Here is a 19,471-nt window from a genome sequence, read left to right on the forward strand (position 1 = left end):
TATATTTGCATGAACACAGTTCTGAAACTTCATAGCTAAAGCAGAATAAACCGTCAGCTCCCCCCATCATTGTGTCAATCTAGAACTAGAAAACTTGAATTAGGAATGAGTAAGGCAAGCTTACATTTTTGTACATTTAAGAAGCTACATGTTCTATTTTAATTTGGGAAAATCATCCATTGTAGAAACTTGGTAAATCTTTCATTCCTTACAAAAACCACCTCACGAGGGAATGACGTGAATGAAATGAAGCCTTCCTTTCAGGTGGCTATAACTGTAGTGCAGGCATGTGTTATCTACTTTATAATGTGTACAGGTGAGCAATGCTTTCTCTTTGCCAGCCCCTCCCCTGCTGTCCCTGCAGTTTTTAATTGCAAGCTCAACTCAGGGAGGGGCCTTCAATTTCCACAAGCATTAGTGATTTGATGACATAGCCGTTATGCTGCTGGAGTCCAGTGTAGCTTGAGTTCTGGGTACCAGCAGCACTGCTGGAAACCTCTGTTAGGAATTTAGCCGTAAGCTATAGGATTTAGCAAACATAATGCATCAAAAGTAACTTTAAAAAAAAATAGGGGGAAAAAAGCAGTTAACGGCATTGTTAGATTCTCTGAAGTTAAATGTTTACCATTCTCAGTTATCCTCTGTGAATAGAAAAGGCTGTTCCTGTTTCTCGTCTTTTGACTTAAAGGCATAGCAAACTTAGTTCTTATAGTTATCGACATTTAACATTTATTGGTGCTTTGTGGAGTGCCTCAAGGAAGCTGAAACATTGTAGAGGCTAACATCATTTATAGGATAAGGGAAAAGGTTACTTTCTAAAACGGGGTTAAACTGGAAGAAGAAATAAAATGTGTTATAAAAACCAAAATAAATATACAAAAAGAGTAATCAGAATCATCACACAAAATTCTCAAGCTATCTAAGGGTCCCATGCTCTGATGCGAAGCCCATATTTATAGTTGGATGGCTATTCTTGATCCCTACCCCCAGTTGAAGCACAGAACTAGAAACTTAGACTTAGGGTCTAGGTAATCTAGACCTTGATTTGTGTGGTGAAATCTAAGATTCAGGGTCATCAAGCACAAATCCATAGTGCTACTAAGACAATCTATTATAGAAGCTTCTTGGTCTATATCAGTTTCCTGAGAGCTATCCATAGGGTACTAATGCTGCTGTTAAATCAGATTCCCAATTTTAAATGTACCTATTATGGTATCAGATTGAATGTCAAAAGTTTTATAATCATCTTGAAGTCTAGGTTTAATTAGTAGGTGATGGTAGCTGCTACCACATTCCTACCCCTACACTTGCCCAGATTTCAAGTAATTTGTCTGAAGCATTTCACATTGTCAGCATCTCATCCCCTTCTTTTCCCCACTCTCTCAATCTAGCCATCTACCTACCACTTCCCTGTGATCCATTAGTACTCTTTATCTCAGCTCAACTTCAAAGTTGCAAAAAAAGAGTAGGGTGTAATACTAGCTATGAAAATGGGTCAGGAGGGGTGGGAAGTGCTGTGGCCAAATATTGGTAATAGCTTGTAGCATAAATACCATCAAAATTCAGATAACCTTAATGTTGTCTGTTCTAGAGTGTGGGATGTAAATACAGGTGAAATGCTAAATACGTTGATTCACCATTGTGAAGCAGTTTTGCACTTGCGTTTCAATAACGGCATGATGGTGACCTGCTCCAAAGACCGTTCCATTGCTGTATGGGATATGGCCTCCCCAACTGACATCACCCTCCGGAGGGTGCTTGTCGGACACCGCGCAGCCGTCAATGTTGTAGACTTTGATGACAAGTACATTGTTTCTGCATCTGGAGATAGGACTATAAAGGTAATACAGCAGTTTTTAGTAAGTCCCCAACTTATAGTAGGGGAATTCATGTGAAAATATGATCAAGGGCTAATTCATATTTAAATATCACTGTAAGCTAATATTTGATTCAGATACTAGTCTGTGTAAAAAGGTAATGAATGAGGCAAGGTGTGTCACAATTTTGGTTAGGTATTTTATTACTATAAATAATGGTGTGTATAAGAAGGCAGTTGTAAATATAGGTTCAAGAAAATTTGTCTGGAAGACCATCCTAACACAGTAAGAGTAAATCAATTTGAGAAATCCTCATGTAAATAGCATCCAGCTACAAATTAGCCCTATATTACTGTGACTCAAACTTGTCATTGGTTTGGTTCGGATTTGGTTCTGTTTGGGTCGGGTCAGGTTGGACCAGGCTAGACCTGGCCAGGCTTGAGAAGTTGACATGCCCCTATTGGTTCAGTCCTATTTTCTGCTTCCCAAAGAATCCAGTGGCCATAGATTTTAGTAGTGAAAGCATCAAATCAACTGCCAATGCTATTTTCTGTTTTTTTGTTTGTTTTTTCTGTTTCAGGTATGGAACACAAGTACTTGTGAATTTGTAAGGACCTTAAATGGACACAAACGTGGCATCGCCTGTTTGCAGTACAGAGACAGGCTGGTTGTGAGTGGCTCGTCTGACAACACTATCAGGTGAGCAGCAGGTGCCCTTGCCCAGAAGATATCAATAATATCCTGCCATTCATTGTTTGTACACAGTTCAAACATATCTTTAACTGTGTTATGTTTATAATAAAATGTTTTTCCTTTCTGTAGCTTCTTACAGGTCAAAAGTTTGCCCCAAGCAGAAAGGCAGCACACCAAAACTTTTAGTGATTTGTTTCCTTTCTGTAATGGTTTTATCACCAGATAGACCTATTTTAAAGGTACAGCTTAAATGAGGAAGTGGTCAAGAGAAATAAGTAGATTGAGGTTGAAAGTCCTCTTTAAATTTCACCTGTCTACGGTTGAAGAGTGCTACTAGATAGCTAAAGGCCATTTCTCTCTGCCACTGTTCTAAAAAAAAGAAAAAAGATGTGTTTCTCCACTAGAAATTGTGCATTTTGTTTTCTTAGCATTACGTAGTTGGCCTGGGAGTTACCAGCCTTTGAAATTATAAAGTATCTACAAATTAAAGTATTTTCGATGTTTTCTCTTTATGAAGATGAATGACACAGATATGAATAGAATTTGGATGATTTATCAATCCTCTGCCTTCCTTCATAGAAGTACTAAGAGGATGAAAGACCATTTAAAAAAACAACTGTTGTTATAGCTAAGGAAACTTTCATTCCTAGAGATCATTTGGATTGGTCTGAAAGCACACAATTTTTGTTATGTTAGTATATAAAAGTATTTGAGAACTTACTTTGCATTTTCATTACATGAGAAAAACTGTCCTGGACAGTGTGTGAAAGCAGAGCGCATCCTCAGTAAAAGAAATGGACATGTTTTGTGAGGGCACAATGTCACTGACACGTTTCATCTCATTCCTGTTGGTGATTTCAGGAGGCATTACTTTTCTTGCATTGGTCACCTTCACAGGGAACTGTGTGCGTTGAATTCATCCTTTTTATGCCTTGGAGACCCTGGTTACAGAATTATATAAAGCATTGTACTTTGAAAAAATATAGTGTATTTGAACTTAAATCATACGTTTTTCTTCCCGGCAGAAAGGAAATAAATTACATTGAAAGCAGTACATTTTTGTATGGGTGTGGATTTATTTTATTTTTGTGGATTTTTAAAAGACATATGAAGTATTTCATAATATTCCAAGCTTATAAAAGAATACATGAGAATTCACTCAATTTTCTTTTCCAGATTATGGGACATAGAATGTGGTGCATGTTTACGAGTATTAGAAGGTCATGAGGAATTGGTGCGCTGTATTCGATTTGATAACAAGAGGATAGTCAGTGGAGCCTATGATGGGTGAGTTTGCTAACAGGAGTAAAAAAAAAATCTATAGCTGAGTCCTTTCTGCCTTAGAATGTTAAATGTAGCCTTTCTTTGTCTCCAAAAGATTATAGTTTTCACAGAAAGGACCCAATGTGTAGCTCTTGTGTCTAATCTATGTATTCATTTCTGTCTACTCTTTTCCAAAATCTTCTTCCCAATCATTTAATTGCACTTTTTTGTTCATGATTGTTATTTATATTTCACGGGTTGTTGTTATATAGTTGTCTTTTGCCCTGTAAAGCAAAGAACTAACCAAATTTAGTATAATAAAAGATGAATATAAAATAGAGACTTATTAATAAAACTGAGACATTGAAAGGCAATATCTATGTGGCTTAGTGTGGTAGGGTCTTGAATATTGATCTCTTTGAATAATTCCTAAAAGTGCAGCACTCTTGTCTTTACTTCTTCTAGCATTTCAGTTATAATGAATTCAGTAATCTTTATTTTCTTCAGTCTAATTTCCAGTGATTATAGAATCCATTCATATTGTAGCTGGATCCGCATGTCTAGCAATACTAAGCACATAGTAAATTCCTACAAAAGCGTATTCACTTATGAAGGCCTATTTATCATTTCTTGTCAAGGTACCTGATTTGGGACAGTAGGAAGCTATGGTTCAAATATTGGCAGCTTTTTAAATATCTAACAATGTTATCTTAGTGTATGAGCTGGCTATATTGATTGACATATTAAGACAACTCAAGCAGCAGGAAGTATAGCTTCCTCTGCCTTGAGTCAGCCATTACTCTCATATCCTTAGGAAATCATTCAGGGATATGATAACGTGTTCCAGGTAGGTCCTAGGTTATATTTTCTCATTCCCATGATTTTGATCTTTACCCACCTTCCTTGGATTTTATCTGTTATTTACCTAGAGGAGACATGACCTGTAATTAATTTTTAGAGGGCTAACCTTTTCTTGTTTAAATGAAAATAAGAGGATTTGTTTATGTAAACTACAGAGCTCTTAAATCGACCCCAGTTCTCTAGTACATGTTACCTAGGCCATTCTTAGAATTCACCAGAGAGAAGATGCCTCAGGGTGATAGGTTTCTAGGTCTAAGTGATCTCTTATATCATTAAGAGGTTTAATGTGTAAAATCTCCTCTTGGCTTCAAAGGATGGTGTAACTTTTCTGTTCACTATCTTCATCAGTTTGGTTAAAGCTAACCCGTTTCTCATTTATAGGTTAAACACATACATTTTCCCCCATTAAGACCAATAAACACCCAAGAATGAATACACAAACTAAATTTCCAAAACAAAAACTTTTTATATATTCCTATGGGCTACATTTATCATATAAATTATATTCAACATACATATTTATTGCCATGCATTTTTTTGCTATTCTTCCTGTGTTCCTTTAATTTGCTTTTAACTAAGATATTTGTCTCCTTTTTGCTCTTTAGAAAAATTAAAGTATGGGATCTTGTAGCTGCTTTGGATCCCCGAGCTCCTGCAGGGACTCTCTGTCTGCGGACCCTTGTGGTAAGACTCTTGTTGTTTAGTGGGAGTTGGGGAGCAGGAAGGAGAAGAAATTAAACATTGATATGCTGTGGAATACAGATCTGGGTTTGATTGTTAGAACCTCACAAAACCTACTACTAAGTGGAAAGGCAACTAGTACATGACAATAAAATATGTTTATATAGTGCCTTTCATCCAAAAGTGCTTTAGAGACTATATATGATGAGGAATGTGGCAGCTGTTTAACAGCTGCACAGCAACTCTACACATCAGTTTAGTACAGGAAGTGAATAAGAATACTGTATCCACCAGAAACAGTAGGGGGGGTACTTAGGGAGAAGTAACATAATTACTCAAACTGGAACCTGTCCAGAATCCAAGGACCTGCACACCTGTGCCTGCAAAAAGTGCTGTGGGAGTCTGCATGAACCCCTGGTCTGCCCCTTAGTTCTGCATCCTATTCAAGGCATGCTGCCTCCAGCATTTTGAATCCCATCTTTTTTATCCCTGATATACCTCCTTGCCTGAACATCTTGACATTTAGGAAAAGAAGTGACTCAAAAGAAGGAATGCCACCTTCAAATGCACTGAATTCTTTATCGTAGTTTTTCCAAAGGCCTGGATTTAAAAATATCCTGAGGTTAAAAGCAGCTGTTTTCATCAGAAAAAGATGATCAGGTGGGGCACCAGGGAGTACAGGATCTTTTGCACAACTCGGAAAGATGAGAAGCAGCATTTGAAGTCCCAGTATTCTGGATCCTAGCTCAACATTTACACAGTCTCTGCTCTGGAAAAGAGAGAGATACATTTCTTTGTCTTCCTTGTTGGAATTAAAGCTCATTCTTTCAGTACCAGACATGCTGTACCTTCATTTTTCATGCATGTTTTTTAAAATGTGTACTTTAATTCATTTACAATTAATCTAATTCTGATTTTTAAAATATAATTTACATACAGCACAATTTGCCCATTTTTAGTGTATTTTTATAAATTTTGCAGATGTGTAAATACCACAAAGTTATAGAAAATTTCCATCACCCCCCAAAATTATGCCCCTTAGAATCACCGCTAGCAGCTGTTTATCTGATTTCTGTCCCTATAGTTTGGCTATCTTATGACTGTCATATAAATTAAACTATACAATATGTAGCTTTTTTCATTTGGCTTTTTTACTTCATTTGAAATTTATCCATGTGGTTGCATATGTTAGTACCCTGTCACCCTTCCTTTTTATTGTTGAGTTGTATTCCATTGTGTGGTTAACCCAGTTTATTTTTTCATTCACCAGTTTAAGACTATTTGAAATGTTTCCAGTTTTCGGTGATACTGAAAACATTCAATACAGGTTTTCGAACGTACATATTCTTTTCATTTCTCTTACGTAAATACCTAGAAGTTCAATTTCTGGGTCCAATGATAAGTATATGTTTAAATTTAAAAGAACTACTAAGTTGTTTACCAAAGTGGAATTTTGGAAGCTTGCAAATACAAACCATTTTACATTTTTACTAGCAACAATATATGAGTCCTATTTTTCCACATCTTTGACAGCAATTGGTATTGTTAGTTTTTTGAAAAATTATAGGCATTTGAATGTGTAGTGATTATAGTTTTTTGTGTGTGATTATAGTTTTAATTCACATTTCTGTGATAACTAATAGTGTAGAACATCTTTTCATGTGCTTCTCTTTTGTGAAATGTCTGTTTAAATCTTGTCCTCATTTATTGAGTTGCCTTATTTTAAAAACAGATTTATTGAAATGTAATTGACACACAATAAAGTCGATATATTTAAAGTGTACAACTTAATAAATTTTGACATACGTACATACATACCAGTGAAACCATCACTTCAGCCAAGATAATGAACATTTCTTTATAGCCCTATTTAATCCCTCCTTCCCTTTCCACCCACTTACCCCTGCTTCAGTCCCCAGGCAACTACTGATCTACTTTCTGTCAATATTGATTAGTTTGCATTTTCTAGGGTTTAATTAATGGAATCATAGAGTATGTACTCTTCTTTGCCTCTTTTCATTAAACATTATTATTTTGAGATTCACCCAGGTTGTTGGTATATATCAATAGTTCATTCGTTTTTATAAATTGCTGAGTAGTAATTGTGAGGTTATACCACAGTTTATCTACTTACCAGTTGATGAATATTTGGATCGTTTCTAATTTTTGGTGATTACAAATAAAGTTTCTATAAACATTATACACAAGTCTTCTTGTAAATGTATGCTTTCATTTCTCCAGGGTAAATCCTAGGGGCAGGATTGCTAGGTCATATGGCAAATGTATGTTTAATATTTTTAGAAACTGCCAAACTGTTTTCCAAAGCAGTTGTACCATTTAACATTATAGTACAACAGTGCTTGAGAGTTCCAGTTACTCCACATTCTCACCAATACTTAGTACAGCCTTTTTCATTTGAGTCATTCTGGTAAGTGCCTCATGGTACCTCATTGTGATCTTAATTTGCATATCCCTAATGTTAATAATATTCCGTATCATTTCATGTGTTTATTTGCCTTCTATATCTACTCTGGTATAATGTCTGCTGAATCTTTTGCTTTCTTACTATTGAGTTTTGAGATTTTTTTACATATTCAGGATACCCATTTGTTTTTGCTTTTTCATTGCCTTAAAAAAAACCTTTTGAAAAGCAGAAACTCTTAATTTTGATTAAGTCCAGTATATCAGCTTTTTCTCTTATGGATTGTATTTGATATATCTAAAAAAATTTTTGCCTAATCCAAAGTCACAGATTTTCCTTGTGTTTTCTTTGAGAAGTTTCATAGTTTTAGATTTTACATTTTGGTCTATGATTCAATTTGAATTAATTTTTATGGATGGTACAAGGTATGGTTCAGAGTTCACATGGATATCCAGTTGTTCCAGCACCATTTATTTAAGACTGTCCTTTTTCCTCTGAATTGCCTTTGCAGCTTTGTCAAAAACCAGTTGTATGTGGGTCTACTTATGGACCTATTCATTTCCATTGATCTTTTTGTTTATTTTGATACCAATATCATGCTATCTTGGTTATTGCAGTTTTTTTAATAACTCATAAAGTTAAGTCATATAAGCCCTTCAACTTTGTTCTTTTATAAAATTTTTGGGTCCTTTGAATTTTCATGTGAATTTTAATCTCTTTGCTGATTTCAACCACCACCGCCACACTCCCCCCCAGGAAAAATCTGCTAAGATATTCATTGGGATTGTGTTAAATCTAGATTAACTTGGATTGGAGAGAGTTGACTTCTTAACAATATTAAGTCTTCTTCTGGCACATGAATACAATATATCTCTCCATTTATTTAGGTCTTTTAAAAATTTCTTAGTAGTGTTTTATAACATTCTGTGTAAAGGTCATGTACATATTCTGTCATATTTATATCTAAGTATTTCATATTTTTAATGCTATTATAAATGGTATTTTAAAATTTAAATTTTTGGATCATTCATTGCAAGGATATACACTTCTTTTCTACTCTATGTACCTTTCATTTCTTTCTTGTTTTATAGTACTAAGACCTTTAGTACAGGGTTCAAAAGAATTGGTAAGAGTAGCTGTTTTTATCTTGGGGAAAAGGCATTTGGTCTTTACCATTTTATATATACATACATAGAGAGTAATATGTTAGCTATAGGTTTTTTATAGATACCCGTTATCAAGAGATTGGGAAGTTCCTAGATTGCTGAGAGTTTTTATTAGAAATGGATGTTAGATTTTATTAAGTGCTTTTATTTACATCCATTGAGATGATCTTATATTTTTGCCTTTATTCTGTTAATTGGTGTATTACATTGATTTTTGAATGTTAAACCTAACTTTGCATCACTACAGATCCCATGGATATCAAAAAATAATAATAAAGGAATACTATGAACAAACCTATGCCCCCAGACTTGATGAAATGGATCAATTCCTTGAAAGATATAATCTTACACAACTCACATTGGAAGAAATAGATGGTATAAATACCTATTAATGAAATTGAAGCAATAATAACCTTCCAAGATAGATAGCACCAGGCCCAAAATGGGTTCACTGGTGAATTCTACAAAGTATTTGAGGAAGACATTATAGCAGTGTTTTACAATCTCTTCCAGAAGATAAAAGCAGAGTGAATACTTCCTAACTCATTCTGTGAAGCCAACATTACCCTAATACCAAAACCAGACAGAAATATTACAAGAAAAGAAAACTACTGACCAAGATGTCTCATGCACACAGAGACTCATCTATAAGCTCATTTGTATCTTGTAGAGAATATAAATGATGCACCCTCTATGGAAAAGAGAATGGCAGTTCTTCAGAATATTTAAGATAGAATTGCTACATAATCCAGTACTCCCATTTCTGGGTATATAGTGTATCCAAAAGAATCAAAAGTAGGATGTCAAAAAGATATTTGCATACTCTTGTTCATAGCACTGTTATTAACAGTAGCCAATAGGTGGAAACAACCCAAGTGTCCATTGACAGATAAATGGATAAACAAAATGTGTGTGTGTTTGTATTAGAATATTATTCAGCCTTGAAAAGAAAGGAAATACTGTCACATGCTATAACATGGACAAAACTTGAGGACATTATTGTAAGTGAAACAAGTCACAAAAAGACAAATACTGTGTGTCTACTTATATGAGGTATCTAAAGTTGTTAAATACATGTAAACAGAAAGTAGAATGGTGATTGCCAGGGAGAGGAAGTTGGGGAATTATTGTTTAATGGGTAATAGAATTTCAGTTTTACTATATGAAAAAAGTCTACAGATTGATTGCACAACACAGCGAATGTACTTAACACTACTGAACTATACATTTAAAATTGGATAAGATGATAAATTTCATGTTATGTGGTTTTAACTATAACTCAAAATATTTTTTAAAAAGAAAACACTAATGTAATAGGCAAACACAATCATATGACTAATATGAGTTTATTAGGCAGGATATTTTGGTAATATTTTAAACTATTTGCTTAGAATTAAGGGTGGTCTTGTCACCTTATGTTTAGTGATTCACAATAAGAAATATTTACAAAATTATTTAAAAGGTAATAATATGCCAATAGGTAATTCAAATTAAACTAAATTTCAACAAAATACTATCAAATTGAATCCAACAGTGTATGAAAAGAATTATACACCACGACCAAGTGGGGTTTATTCCAGTTAGCAAAGATGGTTTAATATTCAAAAATCAATTAATGTCCATCACATCAAAAGGCTAAAGAAGAAGAATCACATGATTATATCAGTAGATGCAGAAAAGACATTTGGTCAAGTCCAACATCCATTTATGATCAACTCTAAGCAAACTAGGAATAGAGGGGAACTGCCTCAGTTTCATAAGGAAATCTGCAAATTAAAACTGATCAGATACCACTACAAACCTACCAAAATAGCTAAAATTTAAAAGATTGACAGTATGAATTTGTTAAAGATGTGAAGCAAGTAGAACTCTGATACGTAGCTGGTGGAGTATAAATTAGTACAACTTTTAAAAAATTGTTTTGCTATACGTACTAAAGCTAAACATACACCTACTCCATGGCCCCCATGGCCCAGCAATTCTAGGTGAAATAAGAGCATATATCCATCAAAGGACATGTACATAAATGTTCTTAGTAGCTTTATTTATAATACACAAAACTGCAGTCTATCCATATGTTTACCACAGGAGAAATGATGTTATAGAGTATGTTCTTATAATGGAATATCAACACAATAATAATAATGATATAATAATAATAATAAACAACTACTATTACATGCAGTAATATAGAGGAATCTTATACTGTTGAGTAAAATAAACCAGGAAAAAAGAATACATGCTGTTATGAGTATATATGAAATTGAACAGGAAAAATGAATTGATAATAGCATTGGAGTGAAGGTAATATTGATTAGTAAGGGGCATGAGAATACGTTCTAGGATGCTGGAAATGATTGCGGGGGTAGTTACAATGATGTGCTAAATAGATTTATAATTGCTTATGAGAGCCAAATGTTAAATTTTCATGAATTTTGCAAGCTGGTTGACCTCACATGGTTAGCTTGAAATTAGCCAGGGAGGGAATTTTTACACCATGAAAATGTGCAAATGCTGGGAAAACTAGGAAGAGTAAATTAATAAACATTTACCAGCACACCACTTATTGCTCATCAAGCCTTGGCCTCTGATTGTGGAAGAATCTTGAAGGTATAGAGAGAGGATAAGGCCGGGGAGGTCCTGAGGAATGGTCTTGTTCAGCCTAAGACCAGGAGAATTATCATATTATTTGGCGTGTCAGTGCTCTGGTGAATATTAGTTTGTGCATGAAATCAACTGCCCAATAGTTGACTTTTCCATCTTTTCTTTAAAGCAACTAAAGTTTTTTCTCTGTATTCTTGGAACAATTAAATGGTAGAGAATATTAGCAGCATAGACTCCTTTTGACATGTTGCTGAATTTATGTCCTTTTGATTTTGAGTAGTTCAAAAGTTTTTGTTTCTTCTTTAGGAGCATTCTGGAAGAGTCTTCCGACTCCAGTTTGACGAATTCCAGATTGTCAGTAGTTCACATGACGACACAATCCTCATCTGGGACTTTCTAAATGATCCAGCTGCCCAAGCTGAACCCCCCCGTTCCCCTTCTCGAACATACACCTATATCTCCAGATAAATAATCACACACTGACCTCATATTTGCCCAGGTATGAAAAAATAATTGTGTACGTAGCACTGTGGGTAGGAGATGGAGTATTGGTTGTAAGGTGTTACTGGTTCATGGAGCCGCCTTGTGCCCTTTATCTCTCCAAGTCCTGTGAAGCAAGGGAAGCCAGCAACATGAGACAGGGCTGGGACTGCATATTGGATGACCCTTGTGTAGCAGAGCTAGTAATTCCTCCCTCTGTTATCTAATAGGATTGTTAAGAAAGTAAGAGATTTGAATCAGTTTCAAAACTAAGAGGAATGACCCAAAAGCCTGTGGCTTTATAGTTCCCTGATCAAATCACTACTCATAATAGAGACCCTTTAAACCAGGTAGATAATCTAATGTGTGAATGGGAACATCTCATGGTGAAGTATGCTGACTTCTCATAGCTCTGCCTTGTCAGTATCATTTGATTATAAAGGTAGCTTTTTTATCTTTATCCCCGTTCCCCAACCCCTCCAAAAATGAAAAGAACTGTCTTTGACCTTGGTAGTAGTTGTAGAATTGGTGAAAACTCCATGTATTCTCCCACTCAAGTCTTCATCCTCCCTCTGAGGCAGGAAAAGATCCCAAAATTCATTTTTATCTATATTATGGTATTTTCAGATCATACCTGGTATCCTGAACAGTTCAAATAAATTAATTAGGTTATCGTTGGTTTGGGAAAATTACACTACAACTGGGGAGCATTGGCTCCATTGGAATTTCTCGTTTCCCACGCTTGCCTCAGTTTTGTGGCCTAAGAACTCTTTTAGTACACTTTTTTGCACATCTTTTTGCAGTGGTTCTTCTGCATGGTGTAGTTTGTGCTCTGCTGGGCTCACTTCATTGGTTACTTCACACTGCCTCCTCATTCCTGCTCAGCCTCCTCATCCAAGTCACACAGGCAAGCCTGGGTGAGAATTTTAGCTGTGTCCCCTTGGGCAAGTAACTTCCCAGAGCCTTAGTTTCTTTATTAGTGAAATGAGAGGGTTGCAGTACCTACTACACAGAGCTGTTGTGAGGATTGCATTGAAATGTTAATTGTAAAATTCTTAGTGCTTAGCCCAGTGCCTAGCACAGAACAAGCCCTTGGTAAAATGTGGTCATCAGTATTAATGTTGTTATTGTCATGTTACCTATCCCATCTTTTTGCCAGAATTTCTCCACCTGAGATTTTTATGACATTTTGCCACTTTTAATATTCTTTCTGGTGTTCTTATTGCTTACGTCTCCTTCCCCTCTCACTGCTGAAATATAGACATCCCCTTAGAGTATGTCTCAGGCTTTTCTTCATTATTTAATCTCCCTTCTTTGTCTGCCTTAGCTCTTCCCAAGACTTCAGCTATCATCTCAATATAGATAACTCTAAAATGTGTATTTCTGTTCCCAACCTCAGCCTTAATCTCTAGGCCACATATCCAGTCACCACCTACACATCTGTCTTTGAAGGCCACTCAGGGCCAGAACCTCAGAGCTCTTCTAGCTTGCTATACCTTTATAGGGAGCAGGTGAAAGCTTGATGCTACACTCACCATAGTCACTCTTAATCTCAAGACATCAGAGTCACTCTGTGAACACTGTGGCCCCTAGCATGTCAGTGAGCCCTGTGAGGTCCTCGAACAGGCCATGTAGCCTTTCACCGAAACTCTTGCTTGGCATGGGTAGAGAGCAGGCATTAAGAAGCACCTCTGAGCCATTCTCCCAGTTGACAGCTAAGTTAACATTCTTTTTCTCATAGAGCAAGTGAGAAATACAGGGAAAGGGACTAATGACTATTTGCTCTGTTTTCACACAGGACTCATTAAAGTTGCGGTATTTAATGTATCTGCCAATACCAGGATGAGCAACAACAGTAACAATCAAAATACTACCCACTTTCCCCGGACTAGCCGAGGAGCAGGGCTTTGAGACTCCTGCTGGGACACAGTTGGTCTGCAGTCGACCCAGGAGGGTCCGCTCAGTACAGCTGACTGCTTCCGTGCTGCTATCAGAAGATGTCTTTTATCTTTCGTGAATGATTGGAACTTTTAAACCTCACCTCACTTCCCCTCCTCTTTCCCCTCTGCACCTGTTTTTTCCTCATTTGGTTCCAGACAAAGATGACTTATAAATATATTTAGTGTTTTGCCAGAATCTCTCTTGCTTTGCCGTTAAGCAGAAGAACTAGTTTCCCTATATAGCCTGCTGGGAGAGACCCACTGCTAGGGGACAGGGGGAAACCACCTCAAGCCAGACAGCAGCCAGTGCCTCCTTCTGAACTACAGGAATGCCCAGCGCCTGGCAAGATCAAGCAGCCCCACTATGCTTAGGAGGAGACAGCTGTCTGTGTAGCCTCTGGGGTAAGAAAGAGAGACAGTAAGAATGTGCACATTGGAGGATCCGGGCCTCTTTCCTTGCATCTCTTTCTCTGTGTCTCCCTCATTCCCCTCCCCTCACTCCCCTTCAACCTGTTTCTGTGCTCCACTTGAGAAGAAGGAGTATAAAGAAAGTGGCCTCGGTTAGCATGAGGCAAATCAGCTAGAAAATCCAACTCTTGAAAGAATTAAATGCTGTTCAGTCAAAATTTCAAATGCAGGCTTTTGCTGCAAGAGATCCTATGTGACAACAATGGGTTCTCAGACATGGTACTCTCATTGTATTTGCAAGTCTTCTCTCTTGTCCTTCTAGCACCCTCTGCACCCCCACCCACTCACCAAAAAAAAAAAAAAGAAAAAAGAAAAAACAGAAGAGAGAGCAGAAATTTCCTGGGCTCTATCAATGGCCACATCTTTTCTGGACTCAGCAGTCTCCTCAATTCCATGTAGAGTGTGGAAAGGAGTTGCTGATTGCATTTCCTCTCATTAACAATTAGATGTGTAATAAAAAGCATTGTACTTCATCTTAAATCACTGGTAAGGCTCAGCCTACAGAAAGGTTTGAAATGGCCAGAGCTAGTCACTCGGTGCGTTCTTCACAATGGTTCACATCTCTGATTTCCTCATCAGGGCCTGTGAGCACCCAGGCACCTGTATCTTTGCCAAGACCACAATCTGAATAGCTTAAGAGGGGGTCATGAATGAGAGTTGATTTATTTTTCATTTAGGCCAGTAAATAACATTTTTCAAAAATCAAGCTAATCATCTCAACCTTGACCTGCAGAACCTTCCTTCTGCTTTTTCCAAACTTGATATTTACAAAGGGCAAAGCTGCCAGAGAGAGCAAATCAGGGTGAAGTTTGGCACACAGGGTTTATTATGGGGGCAGAAACTGCCTTCTCTTTCCTGTTCTCCCTCCTCTTGGTCTTATTTTAATCTCCGCTCTCCCCGACCAATAAAATTTCTCTGGCAGTTGGAGAACAACATAAACAAATGGACCTCAGCAAGGGCCAGACTGACCCAGCACTTGAAAGGCAGCTGTATGGGCTTTCAGGATAGGGCACAGGTGCTTCCCCATCCTGGGAGCATAGGGAATACTATCAGCCTGAGCCCCACTTGTTTGCTAGGGTGGGAGTGAACTTCCACCATCCTTTTCCAGTGTCATGGGCGCACCCATTAAAGGCTCAAGGCCACAGTACAGTCTCAAGTTTCCCTTGGAAGCAGAGCTGTCAGGCCCATTGTTTCCCTTCCTAATCAAAGCAGCTGAGTAAAAGAAAGCCCCTTTTTAACCAGCTGCTGTAGAGACATCAGAATGGAAGCCTGTTGCAGGTGACCTCAAAGCCAGGCCACCTTTAGTTCAGTAGCCAAGGAGAGGGAGAGAAGGCCATCTTCACATTTCCCTCTGATTTATAAGGTTTCCTCTTCCCAAAATGTGCCCAGACTGGATGTTATTACATATTAGAAGGTAGTTTATGCATATGCATTTTTCCTTTCCTGCTTTATGAGTGCTTTTAAGCTTTTAGTTCCAGGTTGCAGTCAGAAAATAATTTCCAGTGTAATGGTATGTCATTGCCTAGGAAATATTTTCTGAGTATAATTCCCTTCCTAACTAGCCAAATGCTACAAAGAAATATATTCTCTCTAGTCACTATCAGGGTTTCTTGCCTATTGTGTTGACTATTAATGGCTTTTTGATTGATTAAGGATTTTGCCAGGTGAGGCAGAAGGCTGTCATCCCTGAAAAACACACAGGTCAGGCATTAAAGAATCATGGATTTTAAGCTGTTTTAAAATATTGCCCAATAGCCATAACTTTACTAGCCTTTCTATTATATGCTGCTGTTCAAAAGTGGGAGCTATTGAATATTCATCGGTGCCCGGGGTTTTGCTCTCCCATCTAGGTTCAGTTGAATGCAAATTATTTAGAAATACTAAATAGACCATTCTGAAGCCTGTCCAATACATCATAAATGAGATCGAGGTGGCCCTCTGTGCGGTCTGGAGCCATTAGCTCCATCGAGGATATTCCCCAAGTTGTCCTCTGCTGCTCATGAAAATGACAATGAAGTTAAGTGGTCTGAAAAACTTGAATCAGTCACATCTCAGCTCTGGGGGTCATTTACCAGTTCATTGTAGAAGAAATAATCAGGTAAGTAGAAGTTCATTTCCAAAGAAGGTAAACCCCACTTACCATCTCTGCATGATTTCAGTAGGAATTGATTATCACTAATCCCCAACTGGGCTAGAATAAATGTAAAGTTTGACCTTTTTAAAAAGAGAAACAAAGAAAGTCAACGCATTTAAAGGAATAGTAGAAAAGAAGCTGACGGTGTCTCTGGGCTCTGAAATGAAATGGCTCCATTGTAAATTACTGTATTCTCACTAGAATTCTGATGTGGGCCTAAAAGAAATGTTCCTTCGGGATGAGAGGCAGCCCCTTCACAGGTGGGCGAGGAGCGTGTGCATGCACTGCACCTGGGCACACGTGAGCTCTCCGTTCACTGGGGCTGCTTGGACAAAACCAGCATGCCTTGCTGCACATGTGTGTTTCCACTGCTCCGAACATCCTTTTACTTTCTCATGGGCAGCTTGATAGTAGACATGAATTGTGAATGGGAGGCTTTTTACGCTTGTCCCTTGGCAAAATTCTTTCTGGTAACTCTTCACCAGAAACTTCGGAGACAGGGACTGTCTGGAACTCTACTGACAAATAATAAAGCCTGGCCCTCATAACTTGTTTCTGAACTGGAAAAGACCCTGAGACCCCTAAATCATTCTGTTTTCTGCTTGAGTAAGAAAAATCCTTTTTTATTTTTCTCTTGTAAAATCAAAATCTGAAGGGAAGAAAATAGGCACTCTTCTCCTTCGCCGTTTCTCGGTGCCCACTGGTCTAAACAGCTGGGGTTTGTCTCCTTGCTTAGCACTTGATTATGTGTGGAAATAAAGGGCTTGGGGTGAAGGGGGTGGGAATGTTGGAAATAATTGGGGCAGTTTTTTTCTTTACAGAATTAGACAAGACACCTCGGTATTGTTGACCTTCTTGGTGTCCTCCGTTTACCTTAGATGGTAATATGTTCCTGCCTGAAGTGGAAACTGTCCAACCCAGAATAGTGCGCGCCTGGGGGGCTAGGCTGCAGGCCTGATTTTGGGGGAATCCTACTTCCAAGTGGGAAAAGGGACTTAGATAACCCCCACCTGTGACCATCATGCTCTTTGGTGATCAGGTTTACCATATGACTTTAATCCACGTTTCTGATCTCCTTCCCCATTTGGATGAGTTCAACAGACTCTCCAAGAACTAAACATGAAAAGATGCCATGCTTCTCTTTGCTTGCCTTCCTCTCTTTCATCCTAGAATAACTCATTTCTAACAGGGGCACCCAGAGCCTGCAGGCTGAGTTTCTCTTTCTGGGCTCTATCCTCCCATCCCAGAGCCCCTTAGGTTCTCCTCAGTCTGACCATAATCAGTGCCAGAAATTATGGAAAGACAGCCATCTCTGAGGGAAATGAGGCTGAGTTTTGCTTCTTGTTATTTTCACCTGTAGTTCATTTGTGACTTCGTAATTCTTAGAACTGAGGAGAGAAACCAAAAGAGCATTATTATGGCTGCTCGAGTTCAGGTAGAACTTAATGCATTGATATTCTGAAACCTCATCTGTTGCAAGTTGAGTATGATTGAAGATTTCCTAGAGGCAGATGACAACTAAACGATGTGCTCTTCAGTCCACCCACCTGGCTCTCTTAGCTGCTTATTGGCCGCGTATGTGTTTAAGGATGACTGTAGTAAGTAGCATTACAAAGGGTCACCTCCCCTCTATTCCTTTCCCTTCCTGGACGTGGAAGGACAGACCAATGAGGAGGGTTAGACCCCTGGGTTCCAAGGAAACGTAGACCTTCTCAAATCAGTGATCACTTGAGCCCAACCTGGACTGCTCTGAGGGATATTCACTGGACTCCAAGTAGGGGGCAGGCCTGGCAACAAATGTAAGCTGCCTTGAGAGCTTTCTGTTGGTTCAGCCCTTTGTTCTCTAGACTTCAGTATTGACTGCTTTGACTTTTGTGATTATGTTTTGGTGATGTGTAGTCAATGTACCAATATGTTCACAACCTAGGATCATGGTAATATAGTGTGTTCTGGTTTTTTTAACTGTTCAGAAAAAAAGTAACTTAAATTACAAATATAAGATTAAAGTGAATTTTCTAAGTGTCTTGTCTCTTTGCCCCAACATCAGAAGGACAGTGAGTTTTTTGGTATACAAATTGAGTGCACAGATACCTTTTAAGATAATCTGATATTAGAAAATACTGACAGAAGTCAGGGCCAAATGGTGTGAATACATATGGGGCCCCTGGCATACAGTTAATTTCCCATATGAAACTAAATTGAATCCAAAGCGATGTCTGATTTGGGAACTAGTCAACATGGCCTCAGCCTACCACAGCCCCACTCGAGCCCAGAACTTAAATTCTTCTCTGCTTCCTAAAAGCATGAGAAGACTTAGGTTCCCCTGCATCCCATTTGGTCACTTTCTAGACAGGTGAGCTCACCTGGGAGCAATTTCCAGAGAGACTCCAACAAGCTATAAAAATAGAGAACATTGACCATCTGGGGGAAACTCACCCCCTTTCCCTCTTTAAACCAATCCTAGGGAAATGGGTACAAGTTGTAGGCAGGGCAGGCCTCCCTCCTCATCTCCCTCTTCTCCCCTCCTAGAGTCACAAGTAGAACCTTTGCCAAAATTAACCTGCCCTTGTTTTATATCTGTACGCCCCGTTTTCCTCCCTGGCTCCATCAGCCTGCGGTCTCAGTGTTTGTCATACCTAGACTGACACTGTGGTCATGAGAGCATTCTCAGACTGTAAGATGGCAGGGCCCCACTGCAGGACTATCCCTCCTGGAGGAGCTGGAGACATAACCGACCATCAGGTGCACCCGTATTTTGCAGATGGGGAACCCGAGCAAGACTCCACACTGGAGTCTCCTCCCTAATAAGGACTGGGAGGGAGGAGTCAGCAGAGAAGGCTCAGGACCCCTGGCATCTAATCAGTTGTCACCAGCTGGGCTCCTGAGCCCTGCACTGAGCAGAGGCTGGGCCATGGGGTTTCTGGTCTCACTATCAAACTCTG

The 19,471-nt window shown here is 38.3% G+C and overlaps 1 protein-coding gene across 9 annotated transcripts in view; it reads left to right on the top strand.

The window, feature by feature from the left end:
- BTRC (beta-transducin repeat containing E3 ubiquitin protein ligase) overlaps positions 1 to 18,540 on the top strand; it is a 151,263-nt gene extending 132,723 nt beyond the window's left edge. For 8 of the 9 annotated variants that reach the window (XM_016120040.2, XM_016120041.2, XM_016120036.2 and 5 more), the window contains 6 exons: positions 1,592 to 1,841; positions 2,398 to 2,516; positions 3,687 to 3,797; positions 5,240 to 5,318; positions 11,814 to 12,006; positions 13,786 to 18,540. In XM_016120040.2, the coding sequence (XP_015975526.1) occupies positions 1,592 to 1,841; positions 2,398 to 2,516; positions 3,687 to 3,797; positions 5,240 to 5,318; positions 11,814 to 11,975 (721 nt within the window). In that variant the 3' untranslated portion in view covers positions 11,976 to 12,006; positions 13,786 to 18,540. Of the gene's footprint in view, positions 1 to 1,591; positions 1,842 to 2,397; positions 2,517 to 3,686; positions 3,798 to 5,239; positions 5,319 to 5,913; positions 9,839 to 11,813; positions 12,007 to 13,785 lie in introns of those variants that run through there. The other variant, XM_036223924.1, reaches the window with a different exon arrangement.
- Positions 18,541 to 19,471: the final 931 nt, after the last annotated feature.

This window comes from Rousettus aegyptiacus, unplaced genomic scaffold (assembly GCF_014176215.1).
Source record: "Rousettus aegyptiacus isolate mRouAeg1 unplaced genomic scaffold, mRouAeg1.p scaffold_m13_p_6, whole genome shotgun sequence".
Classification (NCBI taxonomy): Eukaryota; Metazoa; Chordata; class Mammalia; order Chiroptera; family Pteropodidae; genus Rousettus; species Rousettus aegyptiacus.